The sequence below is a fragment of the Melospiza georgiana genome, chromosome 6 (genome assembly GCF_028018845.1).
Source record: "Melospiza georgiana isolate bMelGeo1 chromosome 6, bMelGeo1.pri, whole genome shotgun sequence".
NCBI lineage: Eukaryota > Metazoa > Chordata > Aves > Passeriformes > Passerellidae > Melospiza > Melospiza georgiana.
Window position 1 is genome coordinate 25,572,758 of NC_080435.1, and position 19,093 is coordinate 25,591,850.

The following is a 19,093-nucleotide window of genomic DNA, read 5'->3' on the forward strand; positions in this document are numbered from 1 at the left end:
ACCTATATAAACCTATACCAATATCTATATGCACCTATATCTGTATATAAACCTATACCTTTATATAGCTATAGGAACCTGTACCTATATTAACCTATACCTATATCTATAGGAACCTATACCTATATCTATATACCTATATAAACCTCTACCAATATACCTATACAAACTTATACCAATATCTGTATAAACCTATACCTATACACCTATACCTGTATCTATATAAACCTATATTAGCATTTATATACCTATATAAACCTATACCTATATACCTGTATAGATCTATACCCATACGCCTATATAAACCTATACACCTATATAAACCTGTATCCATATCTACATAAACACATACCTATATAAACCTATGCCTGTATCTATATAAACCTATACCTGTATCTCTATACCCATATACCTATATAAACCTATACCAGTATCTATATAAATCTACATATATATTTATATATCTATATAAACCTATACCTGTATCTATATACCAATATAAACCTATACCTATAGGAACCTACACCTATATATATATGAACCTATACCTATATCTATATACCAGTATAAACCTATACCTATACACCTATATAAACCCATGCCTGTACCTATATACCTTTATAAGCCTATACTATATACCTATATAAACCTATCCTTTATACCTATATAAACCTATACACCTGTATAAACCTATACCTGTATCTATATAAACCTATACCTATATAAACCTATACACCTGTATAAACCTATACCTGTATCTATATAAACCTATACCTATATAAACCTATATAAACCTATACTTATATCTATATAAACCTATACCTGTACCTCTATACCTGTATACCTGTATAAACCTATACAAAATCTATATAAATCCATACCTATATCTGTATACCTATATAAACCCATACCTAGAGGAACCTATACCCATATAAACCCATAACTATAGGAACCTATACCTATATCTATATAAACCTAGACCTATATAAACCTATACCTATATACAAAGCTCTGCCTGTATCTATAAACCCAGACCTTTACAAGCCTATTCCTGTGTCTGTGTAAGCAGACAGCGGGTGTTGTCTGTTCATGGCACCACAGCAGCGTTATTGCGGCAGTGCCCGCCGTGCCCGGGAGCGGGGCCGCCTGCACAAGGCCTGTCCGAGGGCACCGGGGGCACTGTGCGGGCTTTACTCGCAGTTGTACGCGGGGCTGTGTGCGGGGCTGTGTGCGGGGCTGTGTGCGGAGCGCCGCGCTGTCCGAGGCGCGGAGCGGAGCGGGGCGGGCGCGGCGCTGTCCGCGGTGCTGAAGGGCCGGAGCGCCCGGAGAGCGGAGCCGCGGCCGCGCCGGGAGCAGCGCTGAGCGGGCGGACGGACGGACAGACGGGCAGAGGGAGGGAGGGAGGGGTGGCGGGCGGGGGCCGCGGGCACGGCGCGGCTCGGCTCGGCTCGGCTCGGCTCCGGGGAGTTGGCAGCGCCTGCCCAGGGCGGCGAGCGCACCCCGCCCCCGCCGGGGGCACGCAGCGCCCGCACCGCCTCGAACGCTCCGTGCCGGGCATGGCTCTGCCCGCGGCTGCCGCTGCCCAGCCCCGCCAGGCCCCGGAGGGTCTGTGACCGAGCCCGGCAGCTCCGCACCGGCGGAGGAACCCCGGGCCGCCCGCAGCGCGCCCTCCCCGCCGCCCCTGCCGCTGCCGCACACAGGCGCGCTCCTCGCCCTCCCCCCGGCTCCGCACGCCGTCCCCACCTCGCTCACTCACACACACTCACACACACGCGCACTCTCCTCTCGCTCTGCCTTGAGCTGCAGGTGAACCGATAGCCATCGAATGAGGACGAAAAGTTAAGAGGTTAAAGCAATATGAACCATCGTTGCTCGTAGCGGTGCCGTATCCAGAGCAGAGCATTATCCGGCGAGCATCCCCAAAGGAATGGAGTCCGTAAAACAAAGGATTTTGACTCCCGGCAAGGAGGGATTGAAGAATTTTGCTGGAAAATCGCTTGGTCAACTCTACAGGTAAGAGCGATATCTCTTATAGGATTCTACTTGCCAGAAAAATTTGGAAGCTCTCCGTAAGCGCCAGTTGCTGCAGGAGGTGGAAAGCTTTGAGGTTAGCGGTGGCAGGGCTGGGAGCCGTTCTGGTTCTGCTGGATATAATCTAGATGCTGGAAACTAGTGCTGAAGCTGCTCAATATGGCACCCTCGTAACTTCCCTGTCTGACTCGTAGATGGTGTCAGTAAAGATGCAGCAAAAGATTACCCCACCTTTCTTCCACAAAAACGGGATCCCATCTTGAAATCCTAATCAGGAGAGAGCAGCAACCTGTATTATTGTTCCATCTTAATTTCCCAATGCACCCACAGGATCTTGCCCCCTGCCCTTAACAAATATATTTTAAAAAATACGGTTTTGATTAGTCTTGTCCTTTGTGTAATTCGTCGTCAGATGAAGGAAAACATGGAGATGTATAAATAATTGATATCCGAACGATTTTTTTTTCTCCTGAAGCTGAAACATATAGAGGAATGTGTTTAATTATTTATCCCTCTGCCTTTAGAAACATCTGCTTGTCCTATAAATTATATACAGCTGCAATTGCTAAACTCAAAAGCATCACTTCTCTATATTTATGCGTGCAAAGAACATTTCTACCGTCGTCCAGCCCTGTAATAATAAACCCAGATTCTTGCATACCCATGAAGTGCATGCACTAAAGTTCACACATCGTTCTCCATCCAATCTGGTGACTTTAGTGACCTCCACAACGTTTGAGAATAGTCTATGAAATTCCAACAATTTTCGATTGTTCCGTCTGCTGGAAATTACCCCGAAATATTTGGCTTGGGCTGTTTGGTTAGTTTGGTTCGGGTTTTGGTTGTTCGTTTGGGTTTTTTGTTTTGCTTTGGTTTAGTTTTGGTTTTTTACGTTTGTTTGGTTTTTTGGTTTTGGGGTTTCCGGATTGCAGCTCTAAGGTAACTGCGGATTTGCCTGCCCAGGGTAGGTCACGCAAAAATCTTTTTTACATACCTATGCGGCAGTGCTGGGCACAGACACCAGGCTGTTCCTCAGCATGAGTCACAACTTCTGCTGCCATTTTAAGGGAAGGGGACATATCAGTGAAGCGATACAGACAAAACTGAGGCTTCCATTTTCATAGGAAGTGTACCATTGAGAAAAGCCAAAAGCGAAATTAAAGTCATCACCAATGCAATTAATTTCCTACGGTTTTTGGTTATATTTCAGTCATTTTCAATAGCTGAAAATTAATAATAATAAAAAAGGAAAATCCAGAATAACTGCTTAAAATGTAATTTAGGAAATACACCCTTTTTTTCGTTCTTATAGGGTCTACAACATTTAAATAAAACTATTATCTCTACTACTTGCAGCTACACAGTGAATAATGGAGAAACGGTGCTTGTATTTTCCAGCAAAACTCCGTTTGAATTCACACCTCGAGTAACAAACGCGTGATTTGCTAATCTTTTTCAGCTCACGGCAATTAAGTACTTTGTTTATTTTTCTTAGAATCTAAACCATTTTCTTGCCTCTTACACATTGATTTCCAGTCTATTTCCGAAGACAAGACGCCCATTCAGGGGGAAAAAACACCTACCCTTTATCCACTCGAACGAATTTTGAACAGAAACCCACGGTAGTTTATTTTATTCACCACTTTAACACATTTCTCAATGCCGCGATCTTTAAGCATGGAAATAACACGCACAAAAAAAAAAAAAAAAAAAAAAAAAAAAAAAAAAAAAAAAAGAAAAATCAAGAGAATTTCAGCTGAGTAGTTTTTGGAGTAAATACAGGGATTTTCTCCCGAACACGGAAAACCTTTTAAGCCTTATTCTGCTAAGTGTTACTGCCCTATCAGCCGGATGAATTAACCTGAAAGAGTTGCTCCTCCGAGTGAGAAAACACTTTACAGCAGAGTTGGGAGGCAGCGGTTGTAGAGTCCAGAGCGTCATGTATTTGCTTCTCAAGATGACAAAATTGGTTTTCTTTTCTAAATTTTAAATATCTCAGTGATTTCGGAAGAAGATTAAGGGATTGACTATGGGATACTTGCTCTATAAACCTGATTTTTCATGCTACCGACGCAGCATTTAGAAAGATTTAAAAAAAAAATTCTGGATGTTCTAAATCACCTTTCGTGGTGTTTTCCAGCTGATTGGAAACAGCTGCAAACAGCCTTCAGATTCCTCCAGATCGTTCTCTGGGAGACACAATTTCCAAGTGAAACCGAGGGACTGAGGGCAAGGCTGCTCTGGGCAGGTTGAACCTGCAGAGCGCTCCCAGCGTGCAGACCTTTGGGGAAGCCTTCTCCGGCGGTGCCAGCTCTTATTCCTGGCTTTTTTTTTCACTGACAGCCATTTTGCAAATGTAAAATAAATAGCAATATCTCCCTCTCCTCCTCGCTCCTCCCTCCCGTCTTTCCCTGTTAACATTTCTTTTGTTCGCAGACCTGGAGCGAGGCGCGCACCGGGATCACCCCCTCGGTGTTTCTGGCACAGAGAGGGGGCAACAAAACGCCCAGGAGGCAACAAAAACCTCCAAGAGGCAACAAAATCTCCTTTTTTCTGTGTCTGTGCCCCTGGCTGCCCAACATGGCGCCTCTGCAGTGGTTCCAGATGCTGCCTGCTTGGTGCGCCCTACATATTCCAGCACAAGTCTTTAATGATAGATGAGCAATTCCCAGGCAAAGCTCCTCCCTGGGCTGCTGCGGAGGGCTGGGGGAGCCGGGCATGACTAATCCTCACTCCCACAGGTCACTGCTAAAGAACAGCTGAAGGTGAATGGGAAGCGAGGAGCAAATCCTCGAATCAATCTCCGAGCCGGAGGAGCGAGGGGAGCGGTGAATTTTAAGCCTACAAATCGTTGTGCCTTCAGGCCTTGACCTTCCCTTCTTGTGTCGGGCAGAGTGCTAGAGAAGAGGCAGAAGCCCGGGGACACCATCGAGCTGACGGAGGATGGGAAGCCCATGGAAGTGCCCGAGAAGAAGGCGCCGCTGTGCGACTGCACCTGCTTCGGGCTGCCGCGGCGCTACATCATCGCCATCATGAGCGGCCTGGGCTTCTGCATCTCCTTCGGCATCCGCTGCAACCTGGGGGTGGCCATCGTGGACATGGTCAACAACAGCACCATTCACCGAGGAGGAAAAATTATAAAGGAGGTGGGCACCGCTTCCCTCGTGAATGCCACGTCCTCCCCGGTGCAGCTGGCAGCGCAACACCTGGGCACAGGTGGGACGGGGCCCGGCGCTCCCCGGTCCATCCCCCTGCCCCTGCAAGGACGGGAATCCCGTTCCTGACGCAGAAACAACTTCTGCCGAATATTTCTACTTTTCCATTCAGTTCCTAGCCCCAGTTTGTGCTGTTAATGTGCGGACAATTCGCCCCACGCCGTGTCTGTCCCACACAGCCTTGAAAACCGCAGATATCTCCTGAAATAAACGCAGGGGATGGGAGAAGGAGGGCATCGAATAAGGGGCTGGTAGGGAGTGCATCCCGCCGTGAAGGAGGCGGGGAGGTTCAACAGGAATGTTTGAAAACACCGGGGCTAATTGGCTTTGATAAAAGGCGTTAAATGATAAGAGAAACGATAAGGTTTAAAGCGAGTTAAAGAGCGGTGAGAAAGATGCGGTAAACGGGGATGAGGCTTAAACACCCAAATCCCTCAGGGCTGGCAGGAGGTGAGTGCTGCCCAGCCGTGCCCATCCGTGCCCAGCAATGCCCAGCCATTCCCATCCGTTCCCAGCAATGCCCAGCCATTCCCATCCGTGCCCAGCCGTGCCCATCCGTGCCCAGCAATGCCCAGCCATTCCCATCCGTTCCCAGCAATGCCCAGCCATTCCCATCCGTGCCCAGCCGTGCCCAGCAATGCCCAGCAATGCCCAGCCATTCCCATCCGTTCCCAGCAATGCCCAGCCATTCCCATCCGTGCCCAGCCGTGCCCATCCGTGCCCAGCAATGCCCAGCCATTCCCATCCGTTCCCAGCAATGCCCAGCCATTCCCATCCGTGCCCAGCCGTGCCCAGCAATGCCCAGCCAATCCCAGCCGTGCCCATCCGTGCCCAGCCGTGCCCAGCCATTCCCATCCGTGCCCAGCAATGCCCAGCCAATCCCAGCCATTCCCATCCGTGTCCAGCCGTGCCCAGCCATTCCCATCCGTGCCCATCCGAGGGGCTCGGGGCTCTGCTGCTTCCATCGCTGTCCTGGGTTTGTTTGCTGACCTGCCACGGGGGGCTCGGACCGAGGGGCACAATTACAGCTTTCCTCTCGTCTTTCTCTCCCTCTGCCCCGCTGCCTCGCATGGGAAGAAAGCGAAGTTTAACTGGGATCCCGAAACGGTGGGCATGATCCATGGCTCGTTTTTCTGGGGCTACATCATCACGCAGATCCCCGGAGGGTACATCTCATCCCGGCTGGCAGCCAACAGGTAACAGCAAATAAATGGTGTCTAAAGGGGATGCACCCCAAATAAACCCCGCACAGCCGGGGCTCCCCTGTACCCACCAAAATCTCGGCTTAGGGAGGCAAGGACAGCCTGCAAGCTATCCCGGAGCTCCTCTGTGATGGTGTAATACTTCACATTTCACCAATATTGCTATTTCATCAGTATTGCCCAATGTTCCATCCTGCAACCCCCCCGAGCTTGCGGGGGATTTTCTCATATTGGTTTCCTTTTCCTTTAGAAGGTCGCTTAAGGAGGTTGTGGCAACGATATTCAAACAACACGTATTCAGAGGCAAATTCAAAGATTCATTATTTCATCAAAGCTTGAGAGGTTTTTTGTTTGGTTTTTTTTTTTCCCCTATGACTGAATTAAAGAATTTTATGATTTTTGTTTTAATGAAAAGGAAAACCGTCAGCGGGAATTTTTCATTAAAGCATAAATGAATTTAGAATGGCCGAAAAACATGCTTAAATGAGACTTCCACAATGAAAAGAAAGTGCAGATGGTCCGGGGACTTAAGGACTCGTTTCTATGGTGTCTGGCATTTTTTCAAGCACGCAGGGTGCGATTCTACCTGTTAATTAGATCCACTGAGTATTGGAGACACATGAGGCTTTCACATCCCTGCTTAATGCCACGGGCTCATCGCTTGCAAAGGTCCTAGCGCCACTCTGCAAACCAGCACTGAGTGCAAATGGATGCGAAACTCAGCCGTAAATAGCTTTAACTCTTCCCAGGAGTGGGCAGCGTGAGGGGTGGGCTGCACGGGCACCCACAGGATGAACAGGATGGTTTGTGTGTGTTGAGACTGAGAGGAAGGAGAGAGAGTGGCTAAAGCAAAAACATGGTCTCATAAATAAATAATTAAATAGCTTTTAGACAGACCTACAGTAGAAAGGAGTATTTACAGACAGAGAGATGCTCTGTAACTGAGGGAACACCAGTATCCTACCCTTAAAAACAAATAAATCAAAGCCATGGGCAGAAAGGCTCAGCCTGGTGAGCAGGATGGTTTGTGTGTGCTTCAGACTGAGAGGAGGAGAAAGTGTGGCCAAAGCAAAACATGGTCTCCTAAATAAATAAATAAATAAATAAATAAATAAATAAATAAATAAATTGCTTTTAGACAGTAGAAACGAGTGTTTACAAAGAGAGAGATGCTCTGTAACTGAGGGAACACCAATATCCTACCCTTAAAAACAAATAAATCAAAGCCATGGGCAGAGAGGCTCAGCCTGGTGAGCAGGATGGTTTGGGTGTGCTTGACACTGAGAGGAAGGAGAGAGTGTGGCTAAAGCAAAACATGGCCTCCTAAATAATTAAATAAATTAATTAAAGAAATAATTAATTAAATAAATAGCTTTTAGACAGATTTACAGTAGAAAGGAGTGTTTACAAACAGAGAGATGCTCTGCAACTGAGGAAACAATAATATCCTACCCTTAAAAACAAATAAATCAAAACGTATAGTTTTTAAACTGGGGTGTCCATTGTCTTTCTGTTTACAAGACAGAGGTTCAGAAATCTGAAAGACTCTTTCAAACAGCCATTAACAGCCATTTAAAGGGTTATTTACCTCTTCTTCCTCCTTTAATCATTTTCGAATCTTTACACAGTCTGTAACTACTCAGGGTTAATTGGAGTTTTGGTTGAGTAAAGGCTGCAGAATCTGACCCAGAGAATCAAAAGCTGTCTTCATTCACCCAAACAACACCAGAAAAGCCATTTGAAGCAATTCAGATGTAAAGGGATGCAACTACAGAGATTTGCAAGACAATGGCGGGGACACTGCCAGGCAAAGTCAGTAGCAGAAGCACACAGGTTGTCATATCGAGTCAGATTTTTCTCCTTTTCACAAACATTTACATTAATGACAATAGCTGAGGACTACTCCAGTTAGGGTGGGTGTATTTTATCTAGTTTGGTGTTATTGCTGTGGAAGCCCTTCAGGTGTGTTTTATCATTCCCAGACATCTCATTGCCCGTGTGTCCTGTAGGGAACACAGTGGTGGTGTGATGAACACCTTCTCTTCTTTTTGTGCTTTCCACAGCCAAGTCAGTGACTGTAACTGGACCAGTGATGTTTTTCCCCTTGAGGGACTGATAATTATACGATTATCTAGAATTTATGAACCTCTCAAAGATTCAGACACCATCATGATACTGCTGATACTCAGTGTGGTCTTCAAATTTCATCAGTCATTTGGGGAATATGCAGAAGTGCTGATAAACTTGTGGGTACCACAGGATCCAGTCGATCAGATGATATATTTACCTTTTGGTTGACTGAATTCTGCTCAATAGATGACACTTGAGGGCAAGGTAACATCAGAGAGGGAAGGACCCCTCTGAAAAGGAGCCTCACTGAGTAGGGGTCTTGAGCCATGTGGGACTAGAAACACATCGCAAGCTTCCAGCTCTACTAGAGTAATGCTAATGCTCTACTAAAGTAATCAGTGTCATCCCAAATGTTTATTTGCCTTTATTTAGCAATGAGTGTGTTTAAGTCAATGATTTTGACCTCAGATTTTTTTGTGGGTAGTTTGGACACATTGATACCAGTATGTGTGTAGAAAAATTAGAGATTGCTTTAGGGATTTTTAATTGCTTCAAAAAATGGCTCATGTGTGCTTGAGACTGAGAGGAAGGAGAGAGCGTGGCTAAAGCATAAAATGGTCTCTAGATAAATATCTTTTAGACAGATCTACAGTAGAAACAGTGTACAGCAGTAGTATGGGTGTTGGAAAATTAGAGATTGCTTTAGAGATCTTGAATTGCTTCAAAAATGACAGTATAAAGAGATGCCTAGTGAAAGAAGCAGCAAGAACTGTGTATTCAGGGCACATGTACATAAAAACATTACTAGGAGATAATCTGGTAATCTGATAATAACTCCACTGGAAGAATGGCTTGGTATAAGTGTATGCTTTGGTCCTCTGGAAAGAGATGACAAGAATCAGCAATTGACAGCCCTACAAATGAAAAAAAACTTAAATAGTAACAATAATGACTACCCACTACTGGTCCAAGCAGAGAAATTATGTTGTAGACTTTTTCATTGGGTTTTAAATTCCTATAATGGAGGTTATATTTTAGCTATTGTGAAATGTTTGCAGTAGAGGGATAAATAATCAAAATACAAGGGATAAACAAGTGTTAAGGGCTGTTGCCATGGTGAATTTTAGGTTACATGGTCCCATAAAAAAGCACATTTTGTTTATAATCTAGAAATTTAATAAATGGAAATTATTATTCCCCATTTCACATTCATGCTATTGCAGCTGTCTGTGAATAAATTATCTGCTGTGCTGTCACACACATATGGGAAGGTGTGAAACTGTGCTCAGTTTTATCACCTCATCTCAAGATAATTTGAGTATTATTATATTTTAAACTTCTGATACACCCTTTAAATATCCTTTAAGTTGGAAATCTGTAACAAACCCCAAAAGCAGCACTGAAATGTTGTGGCAGTATCTCCTCACTGATTTCCTAAGTGAACTGTTTAAAGATTTGCTGTAAATCAGGAAAGATTATTTGAAATTAATGGGGCATTGTTAGGTTATGCAATAGAGAGTCAATTCACAATGCAGTTACACATTTAAAATAGAAATATCAGTTTTGACTGTATGTGCCAAGCATTTTTTCAAAAGCAAATCTGCAATAATCACATCATATTTTTTATACAATGAAGCTGAGTAAGGGGTTTAGCTCATTTGTGTGTACTCAAACACGAGAACCTTCTGACACAAAGAGACCCAAAGGGCAGAATAGAATGCCAATTTTTTAAAAGTTAAAATCACCTGTGATAATGACATATATTTCCTATTATCTGTCAAAGCTCAAGTCCTGGCAGTATTCACATTAAAAAATGTAACTACATGACCATACTGCATTTCTCCACAATGTAATTATCTCTCATCTATGCTGAACTCTTAATCATTGTCATTCTAATCTGAATGAAATTATGCAAATTAGCATTTCACTTCAAATTAATCTTTGTTTCTCAAGTGACATTCTTCTTGTTATTAAAGGCTGAGTCCTTCTTCCCAGCCAGTAATCTGATAGGATTATTTGTGTGAATAAAATGAATGATATTTCAGACAACTGTCAGTGCACCTTGTCTCAGTCCCACAGATTTTCACTGAAACTGTCATTGGCATGTCAGTGAAATCAGAATCTCCCTAACTCTGCCTTAATTAGGACAAGCATAAACATTTAAGGTCAAGTATAGGTTTAGAAATACAATGGAAAGATGTCCAGAAGTGCACATCTTTACATTTCCCTATTTTAAAAACAGAAATTATTCCATTCTTTTAGCAGGCAGGCATGTTGTGTATTTTCTGCTTTGCAAACAAAGATTAATTCACAGCACGAGCAGGGGATTAGAGGCTGATTAAACAAGTGCCAGCTTCTGAACTCCTGTGGACTTGAGCTGACCCTGCATCGTGAGGGTGCCCCAGAGCTGCCCTTGCCAGCCCCACATTTCACATCCATCCCCAAACCCTGCAGGCCGGGCTGCTCTCTACCCTGGCACTGCTCTGGGCTCCTCTGCTCCAGGCAAAGGAGCCAAAACTGCACAAAACCCCCCAGGATGGTTCTGTCACTCCTTTGAGTCCCAGTCTCTCCAGGAAGGGCACTGGGCAGACTGGTGCTGCCTCTGCCATATGGTTCAGGGCCCTTCCATTTCTCTGTCACGAGTGATGAAGCTGTTTCCACAATTTAATGATGCAACAAGGGATTTGGGTGGGGGTTTTGCTTGATAAAAGGGGGCCTCAGATGTGTGACAAAAATTAATAATGTATCCAAGCCCTTATTAAACTGGATTAGGTGGCGGGAGGTCGGCTCTTACATATTAATGCTTCATGAAGGGCTCCTAATAGGATTTAGTGCGAGGAGCACAGAGACACATCCCCCTCCTCCCATACACACATATCAATGAAAATAACCTGCTTTATCTTGATTTAAGAAAGCCAAATAAAGCTGTTGTACATGGCTTCTGGCCACAGACTCAGTTCAGTTTTAAGCAATTCTCCTATGAAGCATGTTCAGCCTAGGGAACAAGTGTTCCTCTCTAATGGCAAAGGTAGATTATTGTCTCTGGTTTTTGGGTGGCTGAGCTCATCTTCCACTCCAATATTCATGGCACAATCCCAGTTTTGTTAGCCCTGTGCTGTTTCATGCAAATTAAAGGCCCAATTCAGAACAGAACACTGCATTCTGTCTATCATTTAGGAAAACATAAATTGTAAGGGTGAGAGTTTCACAGGGGGATGTTTACAGGAGATGGGTCAACAGAGTCATCGGGAAAGAGCCTGTACTAGAAATAAATCAGAATGACTGTATGTGCCACAGAATAGCTAAACAGTGCCTCCCCATGATGGCTTCAGTTCTGCTTAGTTAATTTGAAATACATAAACACAAGTAAAAGTTAACAAAAGCAGGGTTATTATCACCAAAGGGGTACTGGGGACAGCCAAAGGTGACACAGAGACTCCATCATCAGGAGGCATGAAAAGGCACTTTATTATTAGAAATGTACAGTTCTTATGGAAACAATGGTGGCCCTAAGACCTGATTGGCCTTCAGGAATCTTCTCTCACACTAGTGGTGAATAGCACACTCTGGAGAATCATGTCACAGACGTATTTTATGAAAAATCCTTTTGCCAGGATTTTTTCTCCTGAGAAGCTGAGAGACCTCAAAGTAAAAGAAAAACAATGATTATCTGCTGCTGTGAAATGCAACAGGTACACCTGTGATTGGTCCATGTGAATTGTTTCTACTGATGACCAGTCACAGGTCCAGCTGTGTTGGGACTGTGGTCAGTCACAAGATTTTATTATCATTCCATTTCTTTCTTTGCTAACCTTCTGATGTCTCCTTTCTCTTTCTTTAGTATAGTTTTGATATACCATTTTCTTTTAATATAATATATATCATAAAATAATAAATCACATTTCCTTCTGAAACATGGAGTCAAGATTCTCATCTCTTCCCTCATCCTGGGACCCCTGTGAACACCACCAGAGAATCATATCTGTAAACAACAGCTACAGAAAGAGAGATAATAATTGTTTTAATTCTTTCTCTGAGCTTTTTCACAGCTTCCCAGGAAAACCCTGGGACAGCTCGGTCTCTCTGTATCCAGAGGATATGTGATTACCACAGGGTGATTACAGACCTAAAAAGACAACTAGACTAAGACAAATATTATCAGGAGTAATTAGGTTACAAAGGAAATGATCAAGTGAGATGATAGGTATATATTTTTTTAAAAAATCAATACAGGTAGTGTAACCAAATCTTCCATTTATCCTTGACTAATTTTTCCAGAACTAAATCTAAAATTTTCCAAATTTAGCCCTCCTTGTTGAGATATAACTACAGGAGTAGGGTTATGTTTGAAATTTGAGCTTATTTTTTACAGTCCTTCCTCCATTGATGAAAATCCTTTGAAATCTTTATCTGTGTAAAATCCATGACACAGCATTCATAAAATTACACCAGATAACTTCAGAAAATCCTAGAATGGTTTGGTTTGGAAGGGACCATAAAAAACTCCCAATTCCAACCCCCATGTCAGGACACCCCTTTCAGAACGAGCTGATAAAGAAACTTCTTATTTATTAGGATTACATCATCCCAATATGTCAATGCTGTCAAATAACTTTGCCCACAATTCTCTTCTAGTCCTGAGTTTCCGCAAATCCATACTGCATTAACAGTGGTATCTAAGAAATAATTAAATAATAATAATTAAATAATGATGATGATAATAATAATAAATAAATAAATAAATAAATAAATAAATAAATAAATAAACTGTCTCTGAACAAAACCCAGGGATGCTTCTGAGCATTAATAGCACACACTCTGTGCAACAGGTATCCTTAATCACCTCTATTTGCTTTGTTACTTCAGTCCAAAACAATTTGTACACCGGGTTTGATGCAACAAATTGTTATTTAGGTTGTTTTCGTTGCGTAAAACCACTAATGTCACTGTCATTGTTCTCTGAAGGAATCTGCCTTTGCTCTGAGCAGTCCTGACACAATCAGCTGTGCCCCATAAATCAGAAAACACCCCAAAAAGCAGTACAGATGCCCAGCTTTTGAGTCCAGCACATAGTAGTTATCCTCCCAAACAACTCCAGAAAACATTTTAAAATTAAACCTACAGGTGATTGCTGTGGTAAATGTGTTATATATCTCTAAATCAGTTGAACCACATCATGTTGGTAAGGTGATTTGAGTGAGACAGCCCTGGTTTGAAACATTATTTAGCAGGTTACATATTTAAAGAGCAAGCTGTCCCAAAGCTAATGAGCTAGAAGAAATGAGTCAGAGCTTTATCTAGACATATATAATGAGCTGTGAAACAAAACCACAGGTTGAGAGATTCCCCAGCTGAATTCAGTCAGGAAAGAGGGAGGATTGGTAGACTGAGCACAGGAATGAAGGAAAAAAGCAAGACAAGATCTAGAGCAACTGATTTGCTTAGTGGCACAAAAGAAAATAGGATTGAGGCTGTGGAAAGTGAAGAGATTAAAACCATTAAAATAAAACAACATGGTTAGAAGACATAGAGTGGATATATGTCTTATATATATCTATATCTATATCTATATATATATATATATATATGTGTCTTCTATATATAAGAATAAATAAATATGTATTCTATATATAAAAGATGTATACTGGATATATGAAATAAAAAGTTGAAAAACTACTAAGTGAGCCAAATGCTGGTAACTTCTCAGCTGGAAACTGATCTGTTTATGAAAGGATAATGTAATGCACTTGCTGGTAAGAACAACAATTTGAATCTAATGACCCAGGGTTCTTTTACATTTAGCATCCATTCCAATGATGCTGTCATCCAGCAGTGCCCAAGTTTTTATAAAATACACATTGACATGTCAAAAACCAGGTCTGTGAGCAGGCAATGAAAAACACAGCCTGAACACTGTTTGTGGGCTTGGTGGAATCAGTGGCATCAGTGGGGTTTGAAGAAGGCAGAAATGTAAAGGACTTCTTCTTCTGGCTTGCTGATTCACATGGGTTTAATCTTTGCCTGGCATTTCACATCAGTGCTTGATGCAGCCTCTTGAATCCTCTGTTTTGCCCATAGTCTCGTGAATATTTTGGGATTTTTTCATCTTCCAACCTGGCAGATCGAACCATAGCAAATTCAGGCCATCAAAATGCACGAGTTCTGTATCAAACTCTTAGAAGGCCCTGATCATCACACCTGATAAAGGTAGAAATGTGCTTTGTAAGGAGAGAAATGTGTCAGTTAAGCCCTGAAATTTCTATATATTCAAAGAAAAATCTAAGTTGAGGAGTTGATCACAAACTGTCATTTACAGAAGAAAACATTCTGAAAAGCAGCTGTAAAGCCCACAGACATTCCAGCTAGGTCCTGTCTTGCTTCTTTCTAGATATTGTGTTTTACTGGACAAAATGAAGCATTTAATACAGCATTGAGCCTTGCAGCTCCTCTCAGACAAAATATTGTTTGGATTGTGTGAAAATACAGCAGACCCATGTCTGTGTTGTGTACAAGGACTCTCCCAAAAATTACTGTTCAATAAAGAACAGCAAAGGAGAGGCAAAACCCAGCCTAGGTTTTTATATCTGTTTCATAAAATAAGTCTTTCTTCAACATATTTCATGTCATTTCTATAAGGAAAATGGCAAACCAACTCACCTGCTTGAATCCAAATAAATTAAATTTATTTTATAATGGCAGGTTTTTACATCTAGTCTTTAAAGTGGGTTGGGAAAACTTCAGAAGAAAGCTTGTGTTTTCAATCCTCTTTGTTTTCTACACTATTTACCTAACAAATTTACCTAATGAATTTACCTAATGAATTTGTAACTATGACTCATTTACAAATCAAGTATTTGATCAATACACATACTTCATCCAATGAAAATAATGTCCTCTAGAATATGATCAATATTCATGTGAAATTGTCAAATCAGAGGTTGTTCAGAAACAACCAGAGTTTACATTTCCCATAGGTTCCTGTTTACAGACAGAGTATACCAAATTATAATATTTTGAATTTAATTTATTGTAGTGATGCAAAATGCTTTCACACACATCCCCACACACCCACCCACACCCTATGATTTCCTAGAAAATGAACAAAATAATAAACTTTCCTATTCAGGAGATAGATCTTCCATGACATGATGATCAGTTGCACTTTGGGGGCAAAAACTATTCAGTTACACTCCTGAATTAATTTTCTATGGAAGCCATTGAATGCTTTCTAAATTTTTGTATTTTTGAATCCAAATCTGTTCAAATACATGCAATGGTGTTTTGTAGTTGTAAGTGACCAAGGCTTACTGTTCTTTAATTATTTTGAATTTTAATGAAATTATGTTAATAATTCACTGATAGATCATATATTTACACATCTTAAAACTACTGCATTTTCTTGTTTAAAGGAATGTTTAAAAATTCATTTTAAATATACAGAGTTACTTTTCAATCTTTTTTAAAGGACAAATTTAGTTAAGGTACTTCATATGCTTTAGAAAACATTAATTCTATTTCTAGACTGAGTAGATTCAGTCCCAAAAATCAGAATTTTACATTGATCTTCAGTGTTTTGTTATTATCCAGAGAATAGAGATGTCAATATTGTGGAATTTATCAAATACATTAAAAATTGACATAAATAAAAATGCAGGAGGCTCAGATGAGGAATTGATCCCACCACATAGACACGTTTTAGTTTTATGTTCCATGAATCCCTTGCAGCAATTTTCATTGCCAGTCCCTGGGGTAGAGGATGCCTCTGATGAGGGCTCCTCACTTTCAGCTGTCCTGTGTGTAACTGGATATTCCCTCCATCTGCCTGTGCCCTGTGCCCAGCTCGCTTTGGGAGCTGACTCTGCTTCCAGCTGTGTAACCAAATCTGGAAAACTCTGCAGAATATCTGTAACACTGCAGAGTGCCCATGGAATGTGAATTTCCTGACAAAGGAGGATGACAACAGTGCTGCTGCACAGATGCAGATATTAGAAATCCAAAAATACACTTGTTTTTCTTTTGTTTAAAAGAGAAAAATGAGCCAATTGACTTGGAACCCAAACAGATTAATTTCCCTTGCAATCTCATTCCATTTTAAGCCCTTCTCCTGAGCTGTCAAAGTAATTTCCTTTCTCTTCTCCTGTCCCAAATGTCTCACATTCAAATAAGATTTTGCTGTTATTACTCCTTATATTGCAGGAGGATTAAGTCACAGTCAATGACCTTTGAGGCCAGGGTCAGCAAAACACTGAAGATCAGTGTTAGATTCTGATTTTTGGGACTGAGTCTCCTCAGCTTCAGAGTAGAAATACTTCTACTCTAGAGTAGAAGTAGAAATAGAAATAGAGTAGAAATACTTCTACTCTACTCAGAAATAGATATAGAAATAGATAAATAAAGCTTTTTTTTCTGTTTCAGGACTGCTTCTGGTCACTTGTGAGGACCAGAATTTCTTGGGGTTTTTCCCCTCTCCTTGACACACTACTACTGTATTTATTGTGTTCTTCTGTATGTGTTTATTTTCTTCCAGATGTAGTTGCACAGTTGCTGATTTTGAGTCAGGAAGGAATTTTTTTTGCAAGGCTAGGGGCTGCTGCAGACATGTCATGGCATTTTAATTCCATCCTAATGCAAGGGCCCAGAATTATGGCAGTGCCACTGCTCTATCTCTGCGCTATAACTCCAATTCCCCAGAGTTTACCCTCAGTCTGGTAAAGGTTTTGCTTTGTGCCATGGCATTGAAACCTTCTGTGGGGTTTGGAGCGTGCCCAGGATGAAATGGATTTCCAAGGGTGCCTCAGGATGGAAGTGCAGCCACCTGGATGTCCAAGGCTGAGCTCAGCCCGGGGGCTCCAGAGTCCAGCTGTGCAAACACATCTGGACGAGGCACAAAGGGCACAGCAGCTCTAAAAATGTGTGTCCAGCAAGGGCCACAGCTTCTCACTCTCTGTGACACCAGAACGCCAGGAGGGCAAAGTGGCGCTTGTACAAAATTGTACAAAAATGCACAAAATTGTACAAATTTGTACAGATTGTACAAAACTGCAGTGGAACAAACACTCCTAAACAAGCTGGAAACGACAGTGGAGCCACACACACACTTAATTTGCCATGGCTACATCAGAAATCTAAACTTTCTAACCCACTGCTGGAATTAGCCTTGTAGAAAAATTGAGCAAGATGCTCTCATTAAACATAAAGCATCATAAATCACTAGCTTAATAGAAGAAAAAAATGTAAGCAAAAAAAAAAAAAAAAGATAGCACAATTTGAGGGTTTGATGTGTGAGTCAGCAAAATGGTTTAGAAATGCCCTAGGAACAATCAGAATGTTCCATTTCCCAACTAAATATATTCAAATGTGAGCTGCATTCAAATATATTTTGATTGACTTTAGCCCAAAATAAGTTTTATTTGATCTAAATAATAATAAATATTGCTAAGTGAGATGTTTAAAGCAATAAAAGAGTAAGGCTTTACAAAAAACAGCACTGAATATTGTTAGGTAGTATTTAGTATTTATGGAAATAAAGCTAAGAAGATTAAGGGGCCTTAAGGAGAAATGCTTATGATATTTATGATTGTGTGCTGAGAGATACAAAGCAAATATAGGAAGATTTATTTGCTCTTGATTAAGAGTTATAGAGGAAATGGACTCACTAAAATTGCCATGCATGACATCACTTCTAATAGGGACTCACAAAAAGCATCAAAAAGCCATTTCTTGCAAGAATCATAATTTAACTCTAACTTATTCTGCTTTCAAATCATTAGATTTTTGAAGAGAGAGAGGAAGTCATTGTTATAAAGCATAGTTCAGAGAGAATTGGCTCCCAAGTGATGTTGCAGAATTGTTTCATCATCCAAACCCTGGTGTAAGTGAGTATTCACCAGTGCTTGTGTGTCTAAATGCAGGCCAGATTTCAATGTGGAGGAAGCATGTCTCTGACCATTCCTTCAGTTACATTTTCCTTGTCTTGAGAAGGAGCAGACTCAAGGAAAGATCTTCTCTTCAGTAAACATGAGGACAGAGGCAGCTCTGGGAAAATCAGCTTTCAGCTGTGTGCAAGTAGAAGCTGATTTCAGATATAGGATTAAAAAACTTGAGGGAATTTCCTTGAAGAAGGATTACCTACAGCACCAATCTTGTAAATCTCATCCTTGTAAAGAGATGGCATTTTAAAATATTCTATTTTCACGTGATTTTACCAGGACAAGACACCACTGGAGTTTATGTGAACATAAGGAGGTGTTAAATTCTAAGGAAATGAAGTGCAGGTAGTTTTGGAGTAGAAATTACACTTTAAGAAATCAAGAGTAGAAGACAATTTAGGTCAGAATATTCCTCACAGTGCAACACAATCAGGTACCAGCAAATGTATGGAACATGCTGACAAGCAGAGCCAGAAATATGCTGTACAGACAGCTAAATATTGTTTTATTGACCTAGAGATCAAAGGGAGCACAATGAGGAGAGGAGATTTAGGGTTCTTTAGCCCAAAAGATTCCTTACCATGCCCTTTAATATGGGTCAAACAAAAGTGGATACACTCAGCTTGCTATTTGAAGATTTGTTTCA

General features: G+C 41.6%; 1 protein-coding gene across 1 annotated transcript in view; it reads left to right on the forward strand.

Moving 5' to 3' along the window:
• Positions 1-1,649: 1,649 nt before the first annotated feature.
• SLC17A6 (solute carrier family 17 member 6) overlaps positions 1,650-19,093 on the forward strand; it is a 32,551-nt gene continuing 15,107 nt past the window's right edge. The window contains exons 1-3 of the mRNA XM_058025622.1: positions 1,650-2,013; positions 4,925-5,177; positions 6,324-6,442. Of these exons, the coding sequence (XP_057881605.1) occupies positions 1,928-2,013; positions 4,925-5,177; positions 6,324-6,442 (458 nt within the window). The 5' untranslated portion in view covers positions 1,650-1,927. The remainder of the gene's footprint in view (positions 2,014-4,924; positions 5,178-6,323; positions 6,443-19,093) is intronic.